We start from the raw sequence: 25,784 nt of genomic DNA, 5'->3' as shown, positions 1-25,784 counted from the left end.
ACGTACAGACACATTCTAATTTTCTTAAAGATTTTGATAGTTTTCTACTAAATTAAGTTACAAGAGAAATGTAAGAATTTTCCATGTTTTGGTTTCAAGTAAGATATTGAAATTACTGACAGGAAGTTACTCTTTGAAAATAGTTTGTTTTTAATAATGACACATTTATAATGATACTTTACGTTGTTCTGATTTTGAGTCTTGAATTCCACACATTTTCTCTCAGGAGAGGAAGTAGAGAGACCAGAGCTGTCCACCTGAATTCTGGGGTGTTAATTTCACCTACTTCAACCTTGAGTTTGTAATTTTGGTTAAATGAAAACTTTTGAACCTCTTTTCTCAATCATGAAAATGAGTATGGGTTAGATCTCATTCTAAAAACTGCTTCAAGGCACATAGATAAAGCTAACAATGACAACAAAAAAAGAAACATTTGAAATGGCTGCTTTTGGTGAAAGTATATTATCATGGTAAAGTAGTAAAATATTTCCCACTACTGTGAAGAATCCACTGTGCAACTTTTACAGTGTGTTGAAGTGCATATTTGAAAAAAAAATATTCATAAAACATCATTATAAGGAATATTCAGATAAATTTTTAATTTTATTATTTCAAGAGTTGCAAGTTGATTATGTATATGGTGACCCAAATTACACATAAATTAAAATTCTCTTACATTTTAGATGCCATCACTGAAAAACAGCTATCTTTAAATTCCTTTGTAAATCAATCCATGTTGGTTGCTTTCGTGTTCTGATTTGTATTTGTCCTGGTAGATGTAAATTTTCCTGTATGAATTGTATATAAAGTTATGGAGTATAATAGTATAATACATATATACATATAATAGTATAATACATATATAAAGTGTTCTATCATCAATTCATATTGTATGTTTAATTTATTTTGCTATTGCTTTTTCAGGAGAATGCTTAAAGTTGACATTACCAGAAGATTTTTACTCAAAATTAGAGCACAAGTGAATGGTTTCAGGTTCTGATTATATGATGAAAATATTAACACATGAAATAAACATGATTAGGGTCCTTTTAGCATTTTAGAGACATGGTTTACTTTGAACTCTAAAATTGTTTATGACACAGAAGGAGACGCTTGGTAAATAATAGGAAAAGCACAGACATCAAATGTAGATTGTGGTCTTTTCTAACTTTAACTTTTAGTTACCAAAATTCAAGACTAATAAGAATTTATTTATTTTGAATTATTTTCAAAAGAATTCTTATTTTTATGGATGAAATAACAAATTAGAACATTAGCAAATATCTAATGTCACAAGGAAATTTTTTTTTCAAAAAAATCATTCGGATTTGATGACTAAAGTAAATGTATAAGGCCACCAAGAATCTAAAAATATAATTTCTTGGGATGATTGAATGCTTGATAAATAACTGGTTTTATTTCTTTGTAAATTAATGATGACATCTACCTCTGAAATGCAAAATTTTACCACCATGGCAGTAAATAATTATAGGAAAGCTGGAAAGCTAGTTGTGTGAATAAAATGTGACATGTATGTAAATAAATATATATGCATACTTTAATGTATTTTTATATTGGAGAAAGCTACTAACTTAAAAAAAAAGACAAACATAAAAAAGCATTGTGTGTCCAAACTACCATGAGTTAGTATCTACTTCTTCCAAACCAAATTAAAGAAGTCTTGAAATCTCTCCTTCACTTAATGCATTTCATTCTCCTCTGTGAAATACAAATAATTATTCTGCACTTTTAAGACTTTTTCTATTCTTAATTTAAATTTCTTTCTACCTGATATCATGGGCTTGGATCCCAAGGACTTGGCTGGCCTCCTTATTCATGGAAGGAAATGGTCATAGATGATGCTTCCTTCTATTGAACTCAGTAGCAGAATCTTTTCATTGATGTCTGTTTCTTATGACATTTGGTTTATTTTTTATGTAACAGATTTGCTTTTTAAAAAGGCTCAAGTCAGAATGCTTTTTCCTGGAATTTTCTTCAAATTTCACTACACATACATTTTTAAAAATTCACTATTCATTATTTATACTGCTCAAGTTCACGACAAACTCTCTTATGTATAAACACTGCATCATTCATTTCAATTTCCAGGTGGTACTGTCCAAATACAATAATCACGGTGATCACAAGAACAGATTTTACTTCTTCAATTCATCATTGCACATTTATTCTTTCCTTCATTTCCTTCTCCCCCCGCCTTTAAAAAATTTTCTCTGGATTTTGGAATTATGTCTTATGGATGCAACCCAATGAGCTTTCTGCTACACTAGGTTGTTTCTTTAAGGTAGCATTTTATAAAAGCTAACCTCTAAATAGAAAAGATCTGGTTGTAAATATTAGCCACTAACCTGGACAACATTATCAGTTGATCACTGAGACAGTACTTGTTTCAGGAATCATTTCTTTTCAATTACTGAAATAGTGATCATTACAGTGGGAAACATGAATCATTTTTGGTAAAATATAAAATTCTAGTTCATTTTGTCAAGGGGATTCTGAAGAAAGATACAAAAGATTGAAGGAAGAAAAGTTTTGCTCAATTTACAATATTGACCAAGACCAGATCAGGCATACTGGTATTAAAGGGGTGCTGGGGCTGTCAGTATGTATGTATGTATGGTTCCCAGGAGAAGCTGAATTATGAAATGTGAAGGGGAGCATCTGAGGACAGCAGGAAACCTGTAAAAGGATGTGATAGAATCTCTTGTGACTCCCTCTTACTGTGATGTCCTGGGGTTCTTGCACTTTCTCTCTGACCACAGGAAATAAGAGGGAAATATTTTGCACGATTGTAAGAGTTGGGTGAGAATCTCAACCCTTGCTCTCTGAGATTTATATTGTTTCGATTCTTTTTTTTAATTTTTTAATTTTTTAATTTTTTATTTTTTTATTGGTTGTTCACAACATTACAAAGCTCTTGACATATCATATTTCATACATTAGATTGAAGTGGGTTATGAACCCCCAATTTTACCCCAAATGCAGATTGCAGAATCACGTCGGTTACACATCCACAATTTTACATAATGCCCTATTAGTAATCGTTGTATTCTGCTACCTTTCCTATCCCCTACTATCCCCCCTCCCCTCCCCTCCCATCTTCTCTCTCTACCCCATCTACTGTAATTCATTTCTCTCCTTGTTTATTTTCCCATTCCCCTCCCAACCTCTTATATGTAATTTTGTATAGCAATGAGGGTCTTCGATTCTTGTGTAAGAGCTGAATAGGATGTTTGCAGAAAAGCTTCCTCTCAAGGTAAAGGAAACCAGACCCTTAAGTAAAATGTCTTTGAGGAAAGGAAAAGTCTAAGCTTGTGTTTCAGCTGAGTACAGAGGTTCAAGTAGTAATGGAGGAGGGTTGGTGTGAACACAGCATTTACCAGAAGAAGAAAGCTCACCTCAATGGTATAAACACTGCATGGTGTTATAACATGGGGGAAATGGCCAGGTTTTGAGATAGAAGGAAGGCAAATATTACTTTGCAACCAAAGGTTGTTGTCACTCCTGCAGCACTGCTGAGTGTCAAGCATCCACCGAGCACAAGCAAGCAGCATCACAAACAGCTTGGTGGACCCTGCTTCTGAGCATCTGGTACAGACATGGTCAGCAGGGAGGAGAGTGAGGAGAGACTCTGCACTGGGCAATGGTGCTAGAGAAAAGGACGCTTCCCCATTCTTCCATGTAAACGGAAAGTTGAGGACTGACTGGCCTGGGAGATGCATGACTTCCATAGTAAGTCAGTAAAGAAAAGCAAAAAGTGAATATGTTAAAAAATAGTCATCAATATATTTATTCTAATGTGTTGAATAAAGGGACTCATTTTATTGGTAAAAATTGCTACAAACATCTTTAAATAATTGTTTTATTCAAAGGAAGAGAAGTATTTTTTTTCTAAAGCTAAAATGAATTACAGTATTAGGTGTCCTCTTGCACACCATTATAGCCAGATAATGTTATTTTCTGTTACTTAGTGCTTCTAAACCAAGGTTTCAAAACCAAAAACTTGAGGATATCTAAGAGCCCATATTTTTAAAAATTACCAAAATTATCTCTATAGTTCAGATAAGTATGGAAGGATTATATTTTCTTCTGGCATTATTGCCATTTTACAGTTATTTCACTCCTAACTTTTAGTTATGTATTTACAATGCTTTGGGGTTTGCATTTTATCCAAGATGTAAGTTAAAATTCTGAAAAAAATTTCCAGCTACTGTCGTCTCCGCACTTGAGTTATCTCCATTATCATTAGGCTTTGCTTGTTTAAGGGAAGGAAAGTAATTTTAATATTTGCCTACTAAAAAATAATTATGTAAATTACCTCTAACATTAATCAAACTGTTCTCTAAAACTAAATATTTTGGAAATAATTACTCTATGTCATACACATACTTTTTTGATAATTAACATCATTTGACTGTAATTATTTTGTTTCAAAAGTCTCAGAGTTTTGTGGTTGTTTTTTTTTTTTCCCCATTTCTGCCCATTTCAACTATTTCTGGAGATAGTTCTGGAATACGTAGTTGTTCTATTCTTAGCTTTACCATTAGTCAACTGTAGGAAAGTGGCCAAAGACCTAACATTTATTTGCATGTAACTAAAAAAAAAGTTTAATGAGAGTTTTTGTCAGGTCTGAATATTTTCTGATTCTTAAGTGTACAAATTAGAGTTGTGACACAAACTTAAAATATAACAGGAAATAAATAACTTTGTTTAGCTGAAGATACCATAGAGAGAGAATAGTATTCAGCTTTTAAAAATATCTATTACCAAGGCTTAGAAAATGAATAAGTAAGTAATTTAAGTTAAAAATGAGATAATATATTTAAGGCAAACTTTCTTAAATTTGAAAAAGTGAAATTTCAAAATAGATCTGAAATAAAACTTCCAGTAACTTAATAATATTTACAAAAGTAGATGCTATAATGCTCTTCAAAATATAGTGTAACTAGAAACTAATGGAGATATTAATCAAAAGGTACAAAGTTTCAGAATAGTCCTGGTGATCTACAACATAGCACAGTGACTGTAATTAGTAGAAATATATTTGAAAATTTCAATATTTCAAAATTGCTAAGAAAGTAGATTTTAAATGTTTTCACCACACAGAAATGTTAAATATGTCAGGTGATGAATATGCTAATTAGCTTTATTTAAGCAATATGCAATGTATGTATGTGTCATAACAACATATTGCATCTCATAAGTATACACAACAATTATTTGTCAATTCAGAACAAAACAATTTAAAATATCAATGGAAGATTAAGGTCTATAATGGAGTACTGATTTGATGCTATTGTTTCCTATCTTCAAATGTCTATTTTCCCTTCTCTTAAATTGACAGGGATGTCTAGTTTAGGAATATTTATGAACTAGGAGAGTAGCTAAACTCTAACTTAAGATCAAAAAAGCTCAGAGTTTATTCTTGAGTTTACAAATTTTATTGTCTGAAATATTAACCCAAGGTGTTTGGGTGTTTTATTTATTTGGCAGCAAATGAAATTTATTTGAAATCAATGGATCATTTAGAAACCTTCATTTATGCATTTGCTAAGCCACAAAATATTTTTACCAAAGGGTTACCATTGAATTTTTGGTTATGTGAACAACTGCATAATGGACATAATGAGCATTTTTATTAATCTTTTAAAATTTTTATCATTAATATAAATTGCAATGCCTTAAAATTAACATAGGTTGTATATGACCAAAGTCTCTTCCTTCTTCAATTAAATTTACTTTGCCAATTTGTGTGTGAGGTAGCATGTATATGTGTGTGAATAAATGAGCATTTAGACAAAACTTGTGTCTTTCTTTAAAAAAAATCTCTAAAAGGTAAAATACACATATTGAGAACATGAAAAAAAAACATATCTATGATATAACAACTTTAAAAGAAATGCCAGATATTTAGAACTGCATATGTTAAGGTAATTTAAAATATTACAAGCCAAAATCCAACTAATTCTTCAAGGATGTACAAATAGAGCTCACAGCATGTGGTTACTAGAGAGCATAGAAAAAGTTACAAATAAGCATAAATATTTTGAAAATATTATAGCCCATCTGCAGCTCTTTATATGATGCTGAGTTCTGTAAACTCCTGTATTATCCATTTTTTACCATTTCCAATATAAGTCACAATTTGTTTAATGACTAGATGCAGTGAGACAAGCTTTGAATGCATTAATAAATTCTTTACTAAAAAGGAGATATTAAAATCCATGTGTTTCCTAAAATGGCAAGGATAGAAGAGAATAAAGGAATATGAAGTCCATGTCTGGGAATTCCTAGAGAGCTGACCTCTGAATTGTGCTTGAAGAGTCTGCTAAGTCAGCTATTATCCAAATCCAACACCTTCTGATGTGATAGTTAAGCTCATTCTTCACTGCTACACACCTACCTTGACTCAGGACTCTGGTGTTGATAAGATACTGTTAATGTGTATTCCTATTATTCTTGTCCTTTCCTCACTCCAAATAGATTATTCTAATGCAGGAGTATAAAAACACATTATCATATAAGAACTTCTAAGCTACTGACATTTATACAAAAAACTGACAATTTACTTTATTCAGTATGTAGTCATTTTTCAGAATATATTAATGGTATATTAGTAATTATTTTTGTCAAATAATTGTGATAGCTTATCACTAATCATGTCATTCTTCCACTTACTGAATGTTTGTTACCTATTCATTGAAGTCAAGTTTTATGTTAATTTTCAAATAAAATAATAAATGAGACAATTTCCACTATATTAATAAAGATTATATTCCTGTGAGAAAGATATTAATTTTAAAAATACACAAAGATTCAAGTTTGCAGCAGTGATCGCTGCCATGAAGTTGAGATACATCATACCTCAAGAGCATACAGTATGAATTCTGCAAAACTTGTCCTGTTTTGTGCCCTGAGGCTGGAAACTCACAAACTACAATTCTAGATAACAAAATTTTAACAGGCATCATTCAAAAGAGGGTTGGACACACCAAAAGTCATCAGACTCTCCCCAACTCCTCCTCCTGGTTTATGGCTTTCACTTATGAAAGAACATACGTGTTCCCAGTAGCATCTGTTGAGTAATAGCAGTGTAAATTTGGGTTTCTAAGTTTCTTTATGATGGTGGCATCGTGGTTCCAATAGCTGCAGTTGCAATGTCAGAACCTCCAACAGTGTAAAACAAGCAGCCCATGGAAAGTTTTTTTTTTTTTTTTTTTTTTTACTGGAAAGTAATGTTTTAGGTATCAGAACGTACAGTTTGCTCTGCCTAGAACATTTTTTATTCCCTCGTTTTCAAGGTGAAAACAGCCCTAAATGGAGGGATATATATTTTAGGGATTGGAAGAAAGCCTTTTTGACTGAAGAACCAAAAACCAGAGGAAGGAATAGTAAGAGATAAGGCTGGAGAGGAAGGAAGTTGACTGAACATAGAATATTCACGAACTCTAAGTAACTTCAGATAGTATAAAAGAAGCCATAAAAGATTTTGAGACATGCATATTTTCTGTTTCAAAATTTTAACTTTACAATTGGAACTTTGCCATCAAATGATTGTCATACAATATATGAGAAGTTTTGTTGAAGACTGCTTGAAACAGAGTCCTTACTTTTTTGGATAAAGGGCAGGATGTTGTTTGCCCTATCACACTACATAATAATAATGATAGCAACAGCAATTGTGGGAGCACTGTGCATAATATCTCCATTCTTTGAGAGATAGTATGCTACAATATTTGTAACAGATATTGCGATAAGCATTTAGCATGTACACGTTAGTTCTAATAGAAAGTGGAGAAAAGTGTTACTTTTTCTAATTTATGAATGAAGAAACAGAACATTATTATTTTGAGGAAACTCTCCAGAAGTCAAATGGCTAATTTGGTTTACTACTGTCCTATTCCTTTTATTTTTGGCCCGGTGCTTTTTTGCTTTCTAACCACCTAAAAAAAAGAACAAAATATGTGCTACTAATCATTTAATATTATGACTCAAAATAATTTATTATCTTTCTTTTCTCAACCATATTTTACTTCCAAGATAATTAACCCTCCAATTGCATCTGTCCACATGGATAAATATGGACTAAATTGACTTGAAAAAGGGGCATTGTCTTTTCATAACTGAAAAAAATAGTAAGATTATTATGGTGGTTATAATGTCATCTTCACCAACACTTTATTTATATATATATATATATATATATATATATATATATATATATATGAATGTATATATATATGATTATATATATGATTGTATATATATATGAATGTATATATATGAATGTGTATATATATGAATGTGTATATATAAGTATATATATGATTATATATATATGAATGTATATATATATATAAATGTGTATATATATGAATGTATGTGTGTATATATATATATATATATGTGTATATATATATATTTGACAAACTTTTCACACTCCCTTAAAGTTAAGTTCTGGAGTGACTGGTGTTTATGCACACCCTTATCCATTTCTATAGTGACCTCAGAGGTTATAAACTCAATTTGACAGCATGGTATCATGTAGTTCAGGAGTGAATAAGAAATAGGCTGTTTTTGTCTAATGCCATCATTTTTTAAATTGTATCTATTATTAATTACCTTGTATACTAGAAAATAAAGCAGCATTATTTGTTTTAGAGTGTTAGGGTAGAGTATTAGGAGATAAAATTGTATAATTGAATATGTTTAAGGACCTTAAATATCATTTAGGGCCTTGTTTACTGGGTTAATAATTTAGATTTTTAAGTAGGATGAAGAGCTATTAAGGGTTTTTAATATATAAATGGAATGATCTTTCTTTTTAGAAAAAAATCTTGTATCATGTGGCAAGATCAATTGAAAGAAAATACTGATAGCAGGTACATCAGTCAGACAGTTATTTTAAAAGTTCAAATAAAATATAAGGAACAAAAAATAGACAATAATGGTGAGGGAGAAGTAGAAGGTGAATGAAAGTGTGTCAAATAAGTGAAATAGAAAAGACCTGGTGACTAGGTAGGAAAGAGAGGGTCATGTTCTCATTAAGTGGAAAAGCAAATATGGACAGGTGGACAGTAGCTATGAGGAATGTAGATGAGTCAAGTTTCCAGCATGTTGAACTGGGGACACCTGTGAACCTTTGAGGAGAGATACATGTGGATAGTTGGACTCAAGTCTGAAACTCTGAAATGAGATCTATACTGCTGGTAAAGATTAGAGTGTGGGTCAGTTTTTTTCCCAAAGCACATTCCAAAGTTTTAATCACCTAAGGATGTGAGTTTTATTTTAATTTATCTACTTTGTCTATCTGGAACACAGATATGGATTTTGTGTTAGTTTTTTCATGAAATTTAATTTTTTCCAAGTCTTAGACAAAATTATTTTTTCCCCAAATCTTAGATTTTATCTTAAATCTAAGAAGATACTTCCCTTACCTCAGTCACATTGTTACTTACCCTACCTTGAAAGGCAGTGATATAATGAGTAGCTGGAAATGACAAGGGGTTGGTAAGGAGGAAATGTTCTTGAAAGATATTAAGGTAGTACAGTTGATAAGACTGATAGTCATGGCAATCTAGAAGGAGTGGTTCAGGGTTTTCCTGAAATTCTGACTTCAGTCATTAAGTGTATGCCAGTGAAATTCACCTCTAAGAAAGTCAGACATACAGGAAGTGGAAGAGATTAATTCCAGTAGTTGAAGTTGGTTTTACTGTGGGCATTTTTAGTTTAATATACATGTGGCATATTCAAATATAGATGTGGAAATAGGCAGTAAAACGTAAGTTGGACTCGAGATATAGATTTGATAATTCTAGGCATGTAGGTAAAATTATGGTTATGGTAATATTGATCCAGTATATGTAATGAATTGAATACAAAGAATTAGAAAAGAGAGTTGGAGAAGGCATGATGTCAAGAACACTATTTAACTTATAGGTGGAGAAAGAGAAGCCAATATGCCAGGGTTAAAAATTGAAATATTCAATATCTCTAAAATATAAATAAATCAATAGATCAGATGTGTTTTAAAATTCCCTTTAATTCTCCCCAGAATTTATCTACTTGCCTACTTATCTATTTATTCCTCATTTCACACACATTTTAGTACTATTAATTGATTAAATTAGTCTAATAATTTTCAAATCACCTGTGGTGTTTTGGTGATAACTGGTGTGATCTTTCACTTGGTAAGGTTGTTAGTAGATGAATATCACTTGCCTTTGAGCTATATTTGATGTAAGGGACACCACCAAACTGTTCCAACAATTTCCCTACTTAATTTATACTCACTAGGTAACAACTTCAAGTTTCAATAATATCAAGGATATTGCTCACTGTCTTGGTTAATTTTTTTCCTTCTATTTCTATGAAATGAAATTTCTATTTAACATTTTCTCTATTATAAGTTAAATCATAAATATAGTTCCTTATTATATTTTATTTAGCTAGATCAAACCCAATCCTGTAGGCTAGGAGAGGCAGTGTAGCAGGGTGATTATGAGAAGACCATTAGTTGTAATATCCCAGAGCCTCATTCCTAACCCTGTTATAGACATTTTAAAGAATATCGCTGTTCCTCCATTTTCTAATATGTGAAACGGGGATGGTAGAATTTAAATAAGTTCATTTATATACATAATCAGCCTGGAACACAGCCTCTACTTTTATTGACAAAATTAACATTGTTAATACCTGTAAGGTTCTGGTGCATTTTCATTCATCTAAATGGAGGAGTAGTTCATAGGGACAGTGCAATGTAGGATACACAGAAGGGGCAACCCTAATTCTCTACTGCTCCATTTGCTTTCTCTATCCCCTGCAGCCTCCTGTCTATGGCTCATTGGCTTGTGTTCACTTATGTCACAGTGGCCTCACATTAGCCCCACATACCCACAACCACTTTTTAAAACTGTCTTCTGCTTTCTCACAGCCCAAAGTCCATTCAGTGCACGGAATCTGCAGTTTTCACCATAGCCTTTGAGATAGAATTTCTGTGATTGTGCTGGCTGGCAGGTGAGATCTGCTGCCTCCCCTGCTGGTGTTGGATCACGGGTAAGAAGTGTAGGTATGAGCGAGCATGTAGAGTCGTGCAGGTGTGATTGGCTATAGACACTGCTTAGCTTTGGTTCTTCCCAAAGCCTGCTGGCCCTGGGTGGGTGGTATTGCAGGAAGGGGACATTTCCTTAGTCCTATGGCTAGATGAAAGAGAAACAAGTGCCCCAAACAGTGCCTTTGAAATGGGCTTTTGGGAATTGACAGATATTAGTAAAGTCCCTAATAATATGAGAATTATCATTATCATGAATATATATGAATATATATATATATATTGTTTGAGACAGGGTCTTGCTGAGTTGCTATGTACTTTGGCAGCTTGCTGAGACTGGCTTTGAAATCGCGATACTCTTGTCTCTGCCTCCAGAGCCGCTGGTGCTCCAGCCCAACAGGTTAGTGATTTTATATATATATATATATATATATATATATATATATGAGAGAGAGAATTTTTTTTTTTGGTAGATGAACACACAACACAATGCCTTTATTTTTATATGGTGCTGAGAATCGAACCGGTTGCGCCCATGCTAGGGGAGTGCTCTACCGCTGAGCCACAATCCCAGCCCCCATGAATATATTTTTAATGAGAAATTTTTCCCTCAAACCAACTTATTTCACGTAATGAGGGTTTGCAACGAAAAAATGGAGTAAATGAGAGAGAGCTATTTGGGCTTGTTAGTGATTGCCACCAGTTTTCAGTCATCAGAAAGACTTCTTCTATTATAAATGTTTAGTTTGTGTCATTTACATATATTCTTAACTTTCATACACTTAGCATCAACATTTTACAATCTGTATTATCTATTATTTTAGCTTTCATAAGCTTTAGAGGGCTTATAAAATTATGTAAATTGGAAAAATATTATCTAATCACAAGTCTTTGGAAATGTAGAATGGCCAGATACTGATTTGAGATTTTAAAAAATAAGGCTTTCTAGGAATTATTTATTTATTTTCCTCTCTTCTGGGATGCTAAATTAATTCTTGTCTCTAGCCCTAATTTGGGGTTTGGCTTTGTTCTTTCTTCTAACCCTCATTTACTTGCTTCCTGTCTCTTCTTCTTTCTCTCCATTCTTCTCCTGCCCTTTCTCTCCCCAATGACTTTAAGAGGAAGCACTGTCCTAATGCTCCATTCATAATTCTCTCAGTATTTTTATGAAACGAGGCAACAGCACATGCAGGGCTTGATTTCTGTGCTCATGCTCTCACTCATGTTCTCTTATTCTGAATTCCTTTAATGATACTTTCCTTGTGTAAAGTTCTAGATTTTCAAAAAAATATTTGCAGATCCATTTTTCTTTAGATGTCTTTTTAAATTGCTTTACCAAATCACCATTTTCTTTGTTGAACATGTGCCACATTTACCTTATTTACTCACACAATCCAGTCTTTAATATACTTAACTTGTCTAACAGATATATAGGCCCTTAGAAAAGAGATCGTGTCCTTTTAATTTTTAATTGCTTCAGATCCTTTGCAAACTATCTTTTACTTAGTCAATGCCCAAGATATATCTGCTTAACTCTGTTACACAGAATTAAATTAGAAATCAGTTTTATCCCAAAAATTCAACTCAAGGCCACATAATTCCATCCTCCTGGCTTGCTAGCTTTTCTTCGATCGATGAAATTGCCATAATAATGTTCACAGCAGCAACTCAGGGCACAAAGCACCACAAAGTTGAAAGGGTTGGTTCTTAAAGACACAGAATTCAATCCCAAAATACACAGCCTCCTTTCTTCGTGAGGAAAGCCAGGGTGGCTATTCCAGCACTCCCAGTGGATGCTCACAGGAGTAGGCTGACTACTGAACTGCTGGAGTAGCTCATTTACAGAGAACATTTGGCTCAAATGGCAGTAAGGAATGACACTTAAGTAAGTGGTTAACACTTTTATTTCAAAAAGCAGGATATCTTATATAACACTTTCTGAGAAAATAATTAAGATACTGTAATTAACTGAATCCGATATTTTAAACACAATAAGAATGTATAGAAACTTTCAAATGTGGGTTTATTCAAATTTTATTTAAATACAATACAATTTAACTGGGAGTTTTAAGTGGTGATCTGTCTTTCACAAAATGAAGCTCTTTTGCAGATTTTCATTAATTTATTTTCTTAAATTTTACAGCCTTGATGTATCTTACAAGGGTTTGATCTTTTAATGTAGAATATAAATAATGCTTTTAATATTTTTTGGTGGTATATGTGCCATGAAATGTCCATTTTCCTTTTTATAACCAATACAAGACAAACTAACACTAGCACAAAAAGGAATGGAAGCTTCTAAAAATCTTGTCCCACTCAAGTAGCATACAGTCTGACATTCAAAACAAATTCTTCCCTGAAAATTGTAATTGTTCTCCATCCTTTTCGAAAAGGAAAACAGAACATAATGTAGAAACATGTATATGATTCATTGGTCCTCGATAGATATACATTTCTGCCTGCATTGGCTGTCCAAGGAAATGAAATGTCTAAACCTATGGTTTCTTTTCTTTTTTTTTTTCCCTTAAACTTTTTTTTTAGCTATGATCACATGACCTTTTTAAATTAAAAACTTCTTTACAATGTTATTTCTTTTTCAGTTTCTATAAGCTATCTCCTTCCACTACAAAAAACTGATGGGCACTTTTCACATTAAATACACATGAAAGTGGGAAAACAAACTTATAACCTTTAAGTTTTCTGGCTGTTATATAGAAATCTCCATCCCTATTTCTTAAAAGTGCGGCTATCTTGGTTTATTCTGAATTCTCCCCATTTACCAACTTAGCATTTAGTACTTACTATTCAGTACTGAGTATGGCAGTGTTTAGCAGTGTGCATCTTTTTTCTCCCTTTTTCTTTGGTTCCCATACTTGGGTCCGGTGTTAATTTTCATGTTAAAGCTTTATTCACTTAAAACTGTTAATCTTCATGTCTACTATACTTAAAAGAGGTTGACTCACAACTCAAATGCTCACCCACACACACTGAAGAAAAGTTTCCATTTTGTAAAGCTAACATTCATTATTCAGTATTTTAATATGTCATAGAACTTTCCATTTAGAATTTTACTTAAAATATATAGTCTTCACATGAAGCTGTCTTATAAAGGAAAGAATATCTTCTCTGATTTCAAAACCATCAAAGTAGATTTTTAAAAACTACTTTCCAAACCCCAGGAGTAGCATACTTGAAGGGCAAGAACAGCAGTATCTTTTGTAAATGAATTGGGAAAAGTCAAATTAGATTCATATTTCAACATTTCTTAATGGTATGAATGATTCCAACTGACTGAACTGAACAGGTGAGTAACTACTATTAGCACTAATTGTAGGTATGTAACTACACCGAAGCAAAACTGCATCTCATTCTTTCAATTATTGAAATCATGTAGGCAGGTTGTTTAATTTGCCTCATCTCACTGTCTCTCTAACAGCTTTGCAGTGCACAGATTGTTCAAAGGGATTCACAAACTGTTGCTGCCTTCAAACTATATACTACTCTAAAAGGTAGCCAAGAAATAATTGTATGTTGTACTGAACATAAAATAATTTGTGGCTTCAAACATGTTTTTGACACAAAGCCTGAGTGCCCATTGTAGAAAATTTTGTCAATTCACGTGAAAATATTTACTACCTGTAACCATAGATACACAAAATCATTGTGTGTGTTATGTAACATTATGTCAGTAATGCATTTGTTACTGTTTTGAGATTTCTTTTGGTCTAGATTACTGTTCCGTCAAATAACTTTTATTTTATTATTGTTATTATTATTATACTACAGTAAGTGATTGCTATACTAAATTTGCAATTGTAATCATATCATAATTTTCCTGGGAATGCTAAATTATGTCTTAATTTTATTCAAAGCTTTTATTTTTAAAGCAATTAAACTTATTGTTGATTGATATTTACCATCCAATGTTCCTGAAACACTAAAAGAGTATTCTTTATACATAATCTTCCATTATACCACAGTGCTAGAGAGTAGCTATTTGATATAACAGCATTCAGTTGAGTTTTCAAACCAAAGAACTAGAATTATAGCAATTTCACTTGAAATCCATAAATCCATGCACAGGATTGTGTTCAACAGAATCACTAAATGCTATTTGTTATTCAAAGATGAATGAATCAATAGAAAAATAGAACTGATAAATCATTGGCACTTTAATGCAGAGTGGAGAGGAAAACTAATAAATCATGCATTTCAAGCACTTGTTTTCCTTATGGCATGTTTGAAAACATAAAACATGCAATGATGAGATGCAAGTCAATATGAATGAACAATACCAAGACTGCTCAGAAGCATTTCATTTTATATCACAAGCTTAAAGAAACACTAAGAAAAGTAGTAATTCCATGATTTCTTTAAATAATCAAAGAACCCAACCATGCCATGAACACCTTAAATAGTGATCTAGGCCATTTAATATTTCCAAATAAACATTTGAAATGTCATAGAGATGGGACTGGAATACGTGAATGGGAGGGGGCTAATTGCATGCATGATTTGATTCAATGAGCTCAATATTATTACAGATACCAATTTATACTAGAAGGGAACTGAAATAATCATTTACTTTCTTCAAGTGCACTTAACTGATCCATTAAAAATTAAAGACATCTATATTTATAAAGGACCAAATAACCAAGAAATTGGCTCGAGCTTTGTGCTGTATGACCTATTGTCTAAGAAAGGTGAGAATTTTGATCATAATAAATGGGTAACTCACTCTCTTCCAGTATGTTACCTCTCAAAAATTAATCATAAGAACCATAAATTTTTTTCCACATAATTATGCATTAACCCATTTCTCTGAAGCATCTTTTTCTGAAAATTTGGTGAGAAACACATTAATTAAGCACATATTTTAAAACATCTATTTGGTTTCTGGTGTGATTATAAATTTTCTTCTATATTCTCATGCAGAAAGTTATAAAGCTTGCCATATTACCACACTTCACTGCCAAGAAACATATTTTCATTCATTTTTTGGAATTGAAAACCAATGAACAAAATAAAAAAAATTTCTATTTTTTAGCACAAGAAAATCTTATACCTGATATTTATTTCCACTCAGAAGAGTTAAGATGTTGAAGAAAAACTATTTAGTATCATAGACAACTACTGAATAGAACCTTTGAGTTAAAAGTGTCTCCTTAAGTCATCAAAGATCATTGATACACTAAGAGGGAAAAGTATAGCAATCTGCAACTATGATCACTGTAGCATTACTGATTAATGCTTATTAATAATTAGAATCACACTGAGACTTGTGTTTCCCATGGTATTTCCTTTTCACGTTTGTTTCACAGGTTTTTCTCACAGATTAGTAAATGGAAATTGAGTAAGATGCTGTGGGAGACATAAAACTCTATGGGAATGCATGCAACAAAAGTATGCAGTACCACTTCATGTAAACTTCTGCTTTCTTCATGCAAAGGTGCCTATAAAAACTGAGACAATAAATTTTCTAATAGCTGAATTTTACATTAGCTTGGAAACACAATCTATTAAACCAATTCCATGATTTTGCATGAACAGAAGACTTGAAATGGTTCGAAGATTTCCAGCATAAATGTTCCATGGCCCAATTATTCTAATTAAATTTCTAAGAACACAATCATAGAAGATTATTCCTTGCTTCGGTTTCTTGTTCTTTTGACGAGGGAGCAGAATAACCCGGTTTTTGGAGGAGGGCCCATCAGCATTGGGGCTTGGTTCTTGTGTGTGATTTTTATCTAGAAAAAAAAGAGAGAGAGAGAGAGAGAAGGAGTAATCTCCAAATACAATACTGATTTCAGAGAATCCCTGCTAAGGTTAAAAGTATTTCATTTGTTACTGAAACACCACAAGAGTAAAATTTGCTTTCAGTTTTTTTTTAAATTTCTAACATACTTTTAAAGGAAATAAGGATATGCATTTGAATAATATTCCAATGCTAAATATACTAACAAAAAATAAAATTTAGCTGAAGTCACATTTAAATATGATGTTATCTCTAACCTAGCTAGTAGTACTGTAAAACCCCCAAACTCTTTATTTAGGCTATACAATAACCGACTATAATTTCTTGACCATTAGTTATGTATTATTTATTGAAAGCAGGAAAAGATGCACCATTACTGTATCCAGAGTCCCAGTGATGGCCCCACATTAACATGTGCTTAGTTGGAGAGACTTATTTATCTTGCTAATCATATTGTTTCTTTCTTTCAACATGAACTGCAAGGTTTAATTCCCAAACAATCATTAAGAATGAAAGTCAAAAGTTAACATGCAAAAAAGGTCAGAAATGATAAATTAGCTTTCTAATTTGTTAATTAATTGGTAATAGAAAAGAATCAAATATTGAAAAGCCTGCTTAAAACACTTGGAGAGACTGTTCTAAAGCTACTCGTTTTGATTTCTTTAATATAAAACTACGAATCACCTTAAATGAGACAACCTTAAAGTAGATTATGTCTGCAATTTTCCCTAATTCAACTCTAAATTAGAGAAGACATTTTATGAATATATGCTATGCTCAAAGCTAATTGAAAGCAATTATCAAAGTGGCATTTTGTCTGTGACTTTAAGATACATTGTAAGATAATAAATGATTCTCATTATGTAATAAAAAGGTCACATCTTGCCTTTGGGCTAGTGACGCTAAGAGTTTTTCAAAAGCAATCTGAGACATTTTCTTTAGCTTACTGTGACTAATACAAGAACCATCGCTTATTAAATATCAGTTGTCACCTGCACGGTATCCCTATCAGAGATGAGTATTTCTTTCAAAAAGAAACACCACCTCATTAAAACCTGCAAAAAATATATCTCTTAAAGTGCATACCTGACATTTTCAAGTTAAAATGAATATCCTTCACTTGTCATTCATTAATAGCAATGAAACAAAAAGAAAAAAGTTTGTCAAATGAACAGGATCATTAAAATCAGTACTAGGCTTTTGGCAAATGGAAATTCACTTCACAACCTAGAAAGACAGGAGTAAGTGAGAAACCTTGAAAGAATGAACAACTTTATTTGAGTCTGTTGGAATCAGGTTATACTAGAAGGGTTCAGTGTTCTTCTTTTCACTGTAAAAATAAATTGCACTTGTAAAAGGTCACTAGGCTAAGCTGGCCCCAAATCTCTGGATATCTTACTTTATTATATTTTTGTTATCTTAAGAAGTGGGCAGATGATAGCCACACAGATGAGATGCCAAAAATGTACCTGTCTGTATAGATTTAAAATGGTCTCTACCAAATTTTCTCTCTTAATAATTGTTTTAGATTACACTGAATATTAAGCCATTGATTTTTAAACTCCTCTCAATTCTAGCTTTAGACAAGATCTAATATAGTATCAATCATCATTTATTCATTTTATAAAATTTATTCAGCCTCTATTATTCTTTGGACATTTTACCAGGAACTTAGAATAAATAGACCATACACAATCTTTGCTCCCAAGAAATTATAGTCTAGTAGGACAGAGAACTTGAGGAAGCACATTTAATATTATTATCCACACTGAAATAGGAGGCTAAGCAAAGGCACTGTATTTTTCTGTGCTGGAAATGAAAATGAGTCAATTTATACATGCAAAAAAAATGTCATTTTTAAATGAGTACCTGGGGAAGTGGTTATTACCTGTTACTTACATGATAACCTTAAAGTCAAATGAAACAGTAGGTAAAATTAGAAGACATATTTCTGATTCACAATTGCTAGACTAACTCCTTTAAAAGGTATAGTATAAAGACATTTCAGAAGATGAGATAATTTTATTCAATTGTTATTAAGTCTTTGGAAGAAATTATTTTTATAGTCACATATAAAATGAGCATCAATTTATGACAAAGTATAGCCAAGATCTCACAAATTATTGCCTATGAGATTTTTTTTTGTTCTTGTGTGTTTTTTTTAGATATTTGAATTTTGTTGGACATGAGTATATTTATGATACTCATGAATATCCTTCTTCAGAAGAAATCATATGTTCTTATTCCTTTGAAATAAGAGCATCTCATTCAAATCTCTTTATAGACTTTGACTCTGTATCCTTGTTACTAATAATTCACTTCTATTTTTCTGTTTTGAAAGAGTTTAACAGCAAATTCTATTTTTACAATTATTTATAATCTGATTTCTTTTTTGTTTAACTTTTCTGTTTAACTTCTTTGTTTAACTTTTGGTCAAAGTATACAACTCTTTTTAAAATCTAACTTTATTTCTGTAAATAATTAATTCCATATCGTTTTTATCTGTCCATGGAAATGAAAAACAACTGGTTATTTCCCTCTTGATGAGGAGAGGTAACATGGAGGAAACCAGCATTCACAAAATATCTATAATGTGTCCACATTCTCTGCACATATCCTATCATTGGAATATTACATGTCTTTGCATATTTGGGCAGAAGCAAAAATGTACCCATTAGAGATAAACCTGGAATGACTGCAGAAGTTACAACATTGCCGTAAAACTGCAAGGTAAATGTTGTAAATGGAATGGTCCCCTATCAAAACTTTTCGTGTCTCTTGAGTACCTACTAGTTTGAAACCAACAGCAGCAGAAGAAAGGAATTTCTGCTGCCCATAGGTTTTCTATTTGTCTTTCTATTTCAAATTAATTTTGTCCACATGTAAAAATATGGAGATTAAAAGTTTGATTTTGGTTTTAGTTTTATGAAACATAGAAACCAATAACCAAATCAAAGATTAAAAGCATTGTTTTTTGTTTGTAAACTGTTAACATTATTAAGGTTGCATAGTGTGCTAGCTTTAGCTCCTAATAGTAAAAATGCCAGCACAAATATATGCAATTATTACTTATCAATTATTTTTTTTCAAAGACTAATAGTAAGAATAAAGTATTTATTTGGCTTTTATTCTGGGCTGAGTTTTATGTCCATTGTTTGCTATCTGGGACTTTTGGGATATTGTTGTCATTCATTTCTCTCATTGGTACTGTAAAGATTTTAATATAGTGTCTTATTGGTTTCTTGTAAACATAAATGAATCGATGTACACAAAATGCTTAGAATGTTATTTGGCACATAAAAAGCACTCATTAAATGTTAATTATTAGTAGGAGAATTAGAGTAATGTTAGTGTTAGTGAATTAAATACAGTGTACCTAAAACTAACACAAAATTAACAGAAAATTACTTACACATATGGAGTAAACTATTAGAAGAATCAGAACATTTCATCTGAGGAATGGACCTGTGATACAGTACTATTGATGAGACAAGTCTACAATTGTAGTTTTTAAAATATTATCTTGATATAAATGTTAAATAATTTAAAAAATTCTTTATGCAGTGATTATATTGTATCCCAGTGTCCTTAATTCTTCAAATGCAGTCCAAAAACAAGGCACTTACATCATTCTTAAGAAATATAGACTCCCCATAACTTCTGAATCAGATTCTGCTTTATACCAAGAATCACACATGATTTATATGCATGTTTAAATTTGGGAAGCCTGGGTCCATATGTCATTTTATTTTCTTCCTAAGAGGCAAGGTCAATAAATCACTGCTGACTGAAAGAGAACAGCATCCCAAAATATGACTGAGAGTTAATAGTAACAAAACAAATATTTTCAATTACTTGTTATCTTTATTCTTAATCTTCTAGGTACAACCTAATTTTCATTTAGTGCTGGAGATTTCAAGTTAAATAGCTTTTTTTCTTTTCTTAACCTAGGAATTTTCTAGTCTAATGACAGTGAGAAATATGTGTACATGTTGTCCTATAGAGATCCTTTCAGTTTGTCTCACACACACACACACACACACACACACACACACACACACACGCACACACACACCATTAGGATCACGGTAGAAGGACAGTGATGTAATTAAATGAGTTTCAGTCACACCATCATAAATTAAGGGTTGGATGCCTGACCAGAGGCAGGAAAAGGAGGTATACAGTTAATGTAGTAATTCAGAAAAGAAGTTCAAGAACTTTAGTTATGGTAGTGCCAAAGACATTGCAGTAGGGGGCATATATAAAAGGCATTCAGGAGGCAAAATCTATAGGCTGAAGCAGATGACTGGATGTGTGGTATATTGGAAAAGGAAAAATTTCTAGTATGATTCCCATGCTTTGGGTATTAGTTGTTAGTTGTGAAGTGACACTATTTTATAGCAAAATAAGCATTTTTTTTTGGCAGGGATGAGAATCAGAAAGTTAGTGAAGTCAGAGTTGAATGTGACATTTTAAAGGAGAGGTTCAAGATTTTTTGAAAATGTGAGTCTGGTGTTTAAAATGGGGAATAGGTCTTCAGACAGATTTAGTTTTGCTACACATACAGTAACATCATTCACTTAGATTACTGAAGAATGGTATAGCAAATATAAACAGCAGATGTTAGACTTTGTTACTTGGGAGTATGGAAATTAGAGGATAAAGCAAGAGAATGATATCCTATGAAGAATATGAGTACAAAGAACAGGAGAGGCAGGAGAAAAAACGGAAAAAAAATGCCATTATGTAAACATTTCCAATCCATCTTCAGTGTGGCTTATTTCTCTTCTATTAAGTAAGGCGAAGCCTTCATATTCCATTAATCTAGTAATATGCATGTGTGTAAGATAGTTTTGTGTCATTGTGACCAAAATTCATAATAGAAACAACTGAGAGGAGAAATGGTTTCAGAAGATTAGTGCATAGGTGGCCAGCCCCATTTCTCTGGGCCATAAAGATGAGGCAGAACCTCATGACAGAAGGGTATAGTAGTGGAATTCTACTTAGTTCATGGCAGCCAAGAAGCAGGGAAAGGAGAATTCATGGAAAACACCCTTCCAGGGCACATCCCCAGTGAACTATTCCATCCAATTATTTCCCACCTCCCAATGGTCCATTCAGTTATCAATTCATTTTATGGATTAATACACTGATGATCCCTAATGATCCAGTTGTTGCCTAAAAGCTGCACCTCTGAAACTTGTTGTATTGGGAGGCAATGCTTTCAACATGTGAGCTTTGGGATTGGAGAGGACATTGCAGATTCAAGCCAAAACTGTATGCATGCTGACGTTATTCACAATGGTCTGCATATAAGGGACGTAAAGTATTAAAATGTTTAACCTAATTCTAAACACAGAAATAATCATATTTGAGAGCTACATATGTAGGATCTTTAGGTAGATATCCACGTAATTCTGAGATTGGCAAATATTTTCTGTAAAGGGCTAGAAGATATGTGTTTTATACTACAGGCTATGTGGTCTTAACCTGAACAACTGAACAGTGCCACTGTAGACCATTGATACTTTTAGACTCTATGTAAATAAATGACTGTGGCCATGTTTCAATAAAATTTGTTTAAGAAATAACATTTGAATTTCACATAATTTTCTCATTATAAAATGTTTTATTTTTTTCAACCATTTATAAATATGAAAACCATTTTTAACTCTTTAGTTGTACAAAAATAAGAAGTTGGTCATTTTGGCCCATAAGGTCATAATGTGCTAATACTTGATGTTATTAAGTCAAATACTAAAAAGTAAACCTAGAATTATGAAACATAAAGTGAAATAACAAATTTTAATTTATAATCATGATTTATTGAGCTCATAGCTAAAATATGGATAAAAGTAAAAATAATTTTCTATGGCATGTCTTTGCTCTATTGAGTGCCACTATTGGAATCTATTTTGTTAAAAATCTGAATTGGAATATATACTAACTGCCTTGATTTCAGTTTTATACCAACTGATCAAATTTGGTTTAAGTACGTAAAGTCTTTAATTAATTCTCATTGTTGTGTACTAGGGTGAGCTTAATAACATGATTCTTTGAATGTACCTTAGTGCATAGCAACTTACTTTTAAAATAAAAGTAAGGAGTCTAGGAGCTGCGGGTGGTAGCACATGCCTGTAATTCCAGGAACTTAGGAGGCTAAGGTAGAGGGATCACAAGTTACAGATCAGCCTCAGCAATTTAGCAAGACCCTCTCTGAAAAATTTAAAAATTAAAAGAATTGGGATATAGCTCAGTGGTAAAGCACCCCTGGATTCAATCTTTAGTATCAATAAATAAATAATCAAGTCAATAAATAAAAATAGAGATATTCTCTCTGAATCTAGCCAAAATTTTCTTTCCCTGCTTCATCTCTTTGAGAGTTCATTATTACAGGATTTAATCAGCTACCTTAAAATAAATGGGATTTTCGGAAAATAAATGCCATTGAATATGTGTGGGCAGACAATTTAGCAATTATCTAGAACATTAAAAGCTACTTCAGATTGTATCCTTTCAATAATGGAAACTATTTTGAATTCAAATATGTAGCTGAGCCATATGACAGCAGGGATAAAGTGCATGCTGAATTTCTCAGGTCCATAACTGCCAAAAAAGAAAGGCAGTGAAACATAATTTTCTAAAATCCCTTCCCAGCTTCTTTGTGATTCTACCCATTATTTTCTGGAATGATAGTAATTTTCAAGTTTAATATTAAAGTCTTTGATCTAACATCAAATTCAGAGAAATCATTGTGAAGATTTAAAACAAAGTCACTAAAAAATGAGGTTTGAGAGGTTTATTTGCTGATGAAATTCACAAGCATTTTAAATATGTATGGAAAAGAAAAACCTTTTTCCTGAAAGTAATGGGCTATTTGATCACATTGCAAGAAAAATAGTCATAACTAGACCTGAAATATCTTTTAAGATATAAATTTTATTTTCCATTCCAAAATATTTTTATGGCTCTAAGTTGGTTGGCAATGAAGGTCAAAGACATTTGAAACCATTTTTATTATTCTAGTGTCTCTATGGAGAAATTTGGAGAAATTATACCCACAATTTTAACCCTGTTTTTCTGTTTATCTTTTTATAGGGCATCTTCAAATATATGGTCACATGAAAAAAAAAAAGAAAGAAAGAAAACAACAGCAGAACAAAAGAAAACATTTTGGTGGGGAGATTCTCCTTCCTGATTATAACCAAAGTATATTTGCAACTAGAAGTTTTAATTTTATTAATGAATAATGTTTCATATAAAATTTTCTATGTAGTCTTTCTCATCTAGCATAGGGCTTCAGAATATAGACTTGGGATATAACATAACAGTTTGATTCTCACCTTGGCCAATGGCCAGCTATAAGGTCGTGGCCAATGGATATCCTGTTTTAGACTAAAGCCTTAGTCTATATTTATTAAAGAAGTATAAGAATAGCACCTACTTTGTAGAATCACTGCAAGCACCAAATGATATATGTCATACATATACTTTATAAATTTTACATATTATTTTTAGTGTAATTATGTACAGTTGAGTTAAAACCACATTTTGCTAAGCCATCTTCTATCTGAGATGACAAAGCTTTCAAAATATCTTGGTGGCACTGGGGAATTGCATATTATAGCTATCTGCTTTCTCTGCAAAATACCAGGAAGCATAATTCCTGCCACATGGTAGTTTCTACTTCCACTCAAAGGAAAGATTAGGGTGAAAAAAGTGTGGGGCATTTACTAGTCATCAGGAGTCCAATTCTTAGATTCAACCATATCCTTTTCTCTTTGAAACATTATAGCACTGATCTAAAGACTTTCATCTCCCTCAAAGTTAAAGCATTACATGTTAATCAAATTGGATACCCAGTATTGATGTTTTATCCATAAAACATATATTCAATGGTGTAATGATAATTGATATTCTCAACAATGTGTCCAGGTCAATGATTAGGGAGCATAATTCAGTTGAACTAGTACTAAAGTAGATGGAGAAAACTACCTGATTGTTTTCTGGATTCTATTTCAAAGAATTGTCCTAACACTATTCAGTTCCTCAAGATAATTCAGAAACCAGGATAATCCTTGATACTGTCTTTTTCTTACCTCCCATAACCAATCTGTTTATCAAAGTCAATTGATTGTATCCCTCAAATATTTTGGGTATTTCTTGATTTTGCCCCCTTACTCCCACACTTTAAGGTCCAATTACAGAAGTCCTCTAACTGCTCATTGACTATCTTTTTAATCCATTCCCCACCCAGATTGTTTTTTTCACCATGCAAATAAGCTAACAATTCTCTCCTGATTAAACTTTTCTTTAATTCTATGAGACTCTGAAACTAAGGCTAAAAATTCCTCCTTTGGGCTTCAAGGTCCTACTGCTCTGATTCTTACACAATTTCCTGCTTGGCCCCATATCTGTTTCTGTCCCATATCTATCATTTTCTTTCTCTGATCCTTGTCATATCAGGCTCCTTCCCACACTGCATAGGACACTCTTTCCTTCCTTTGGGCTTCATCATTTCTTCCTCATTTTTTCTTTCTCAGGTCCACTGTGAGATTTTTGAAAACTTTCTGGATCTCTTTTGACCAAATAAAATCACTCTCTGTCACTTCCTTATTGTACCATTGAATCACAGTACCACAGTTCACAGTACCATGAACTTTTCCTTCATAATCCTCATATCATTATTAAAATCTTATATTTGTGAGGATATTTGGGTAATATATACCTGCACTGATTTCATAAATCACATTTTGCTTTGGTTTTCTTTATGCTGTTCCATTGTAATACTCTAGGACAAAATGTCAGCACTTGTTGTCCATACATCATGTTGACAAGGCATTATTAGGTTATTAATATATGCTTTGTCAATAAGCATTTGTTAAATTACTCACCAATATTCTTGAGATGGTTTGGGTAAAATAGCTGCCTTATTTTATTAATTTTTATTCATTAGTTTGA

The 25,784-nt window shown here is 32.3% G+C and overlaps 1 protein-coding gene across 1 annotated transcript in view; it reads right to left on the bottom strand.

Annotated features, from left to right (window-relative positions):
* Positions 1–13,157: 13,157 nt before the first annotated feature.
* DGKB (diacylglycerol kinase beta) overlaps positions 13,158–25,784 on the bottom strand; it is a 680,640-nt gene continuing 668,013 nt past the window's right edge. The window contains exon 26 of the mRNA XM_081286832.1: positions 13,158–16,815. Within this exon, the coding sequence (XP_081142958.1) occupies positions 16,708–16,815 (108 nt within the window). The 3' untranslated portion in view covers positions 13,158–16,707. The remainder of the gene's footprint in view (positions 16,816–25,784) is intronic.

This window comes from Spermophilus citellus, assembly GCF_964194105.1.
Source record: "Spermophilus citellus genome assembly, chromosome: 3".
NCBI lineage: Eukaryota > Metazoa > Chordata > Mammalia > Rodentia > Sciuridae > Spermophilus > Spermophilus citellus.
Note: the sequence above shows the minus strand (reverse complement) of the source record. Positions and strands in the feature narration are given on the sequence as shown.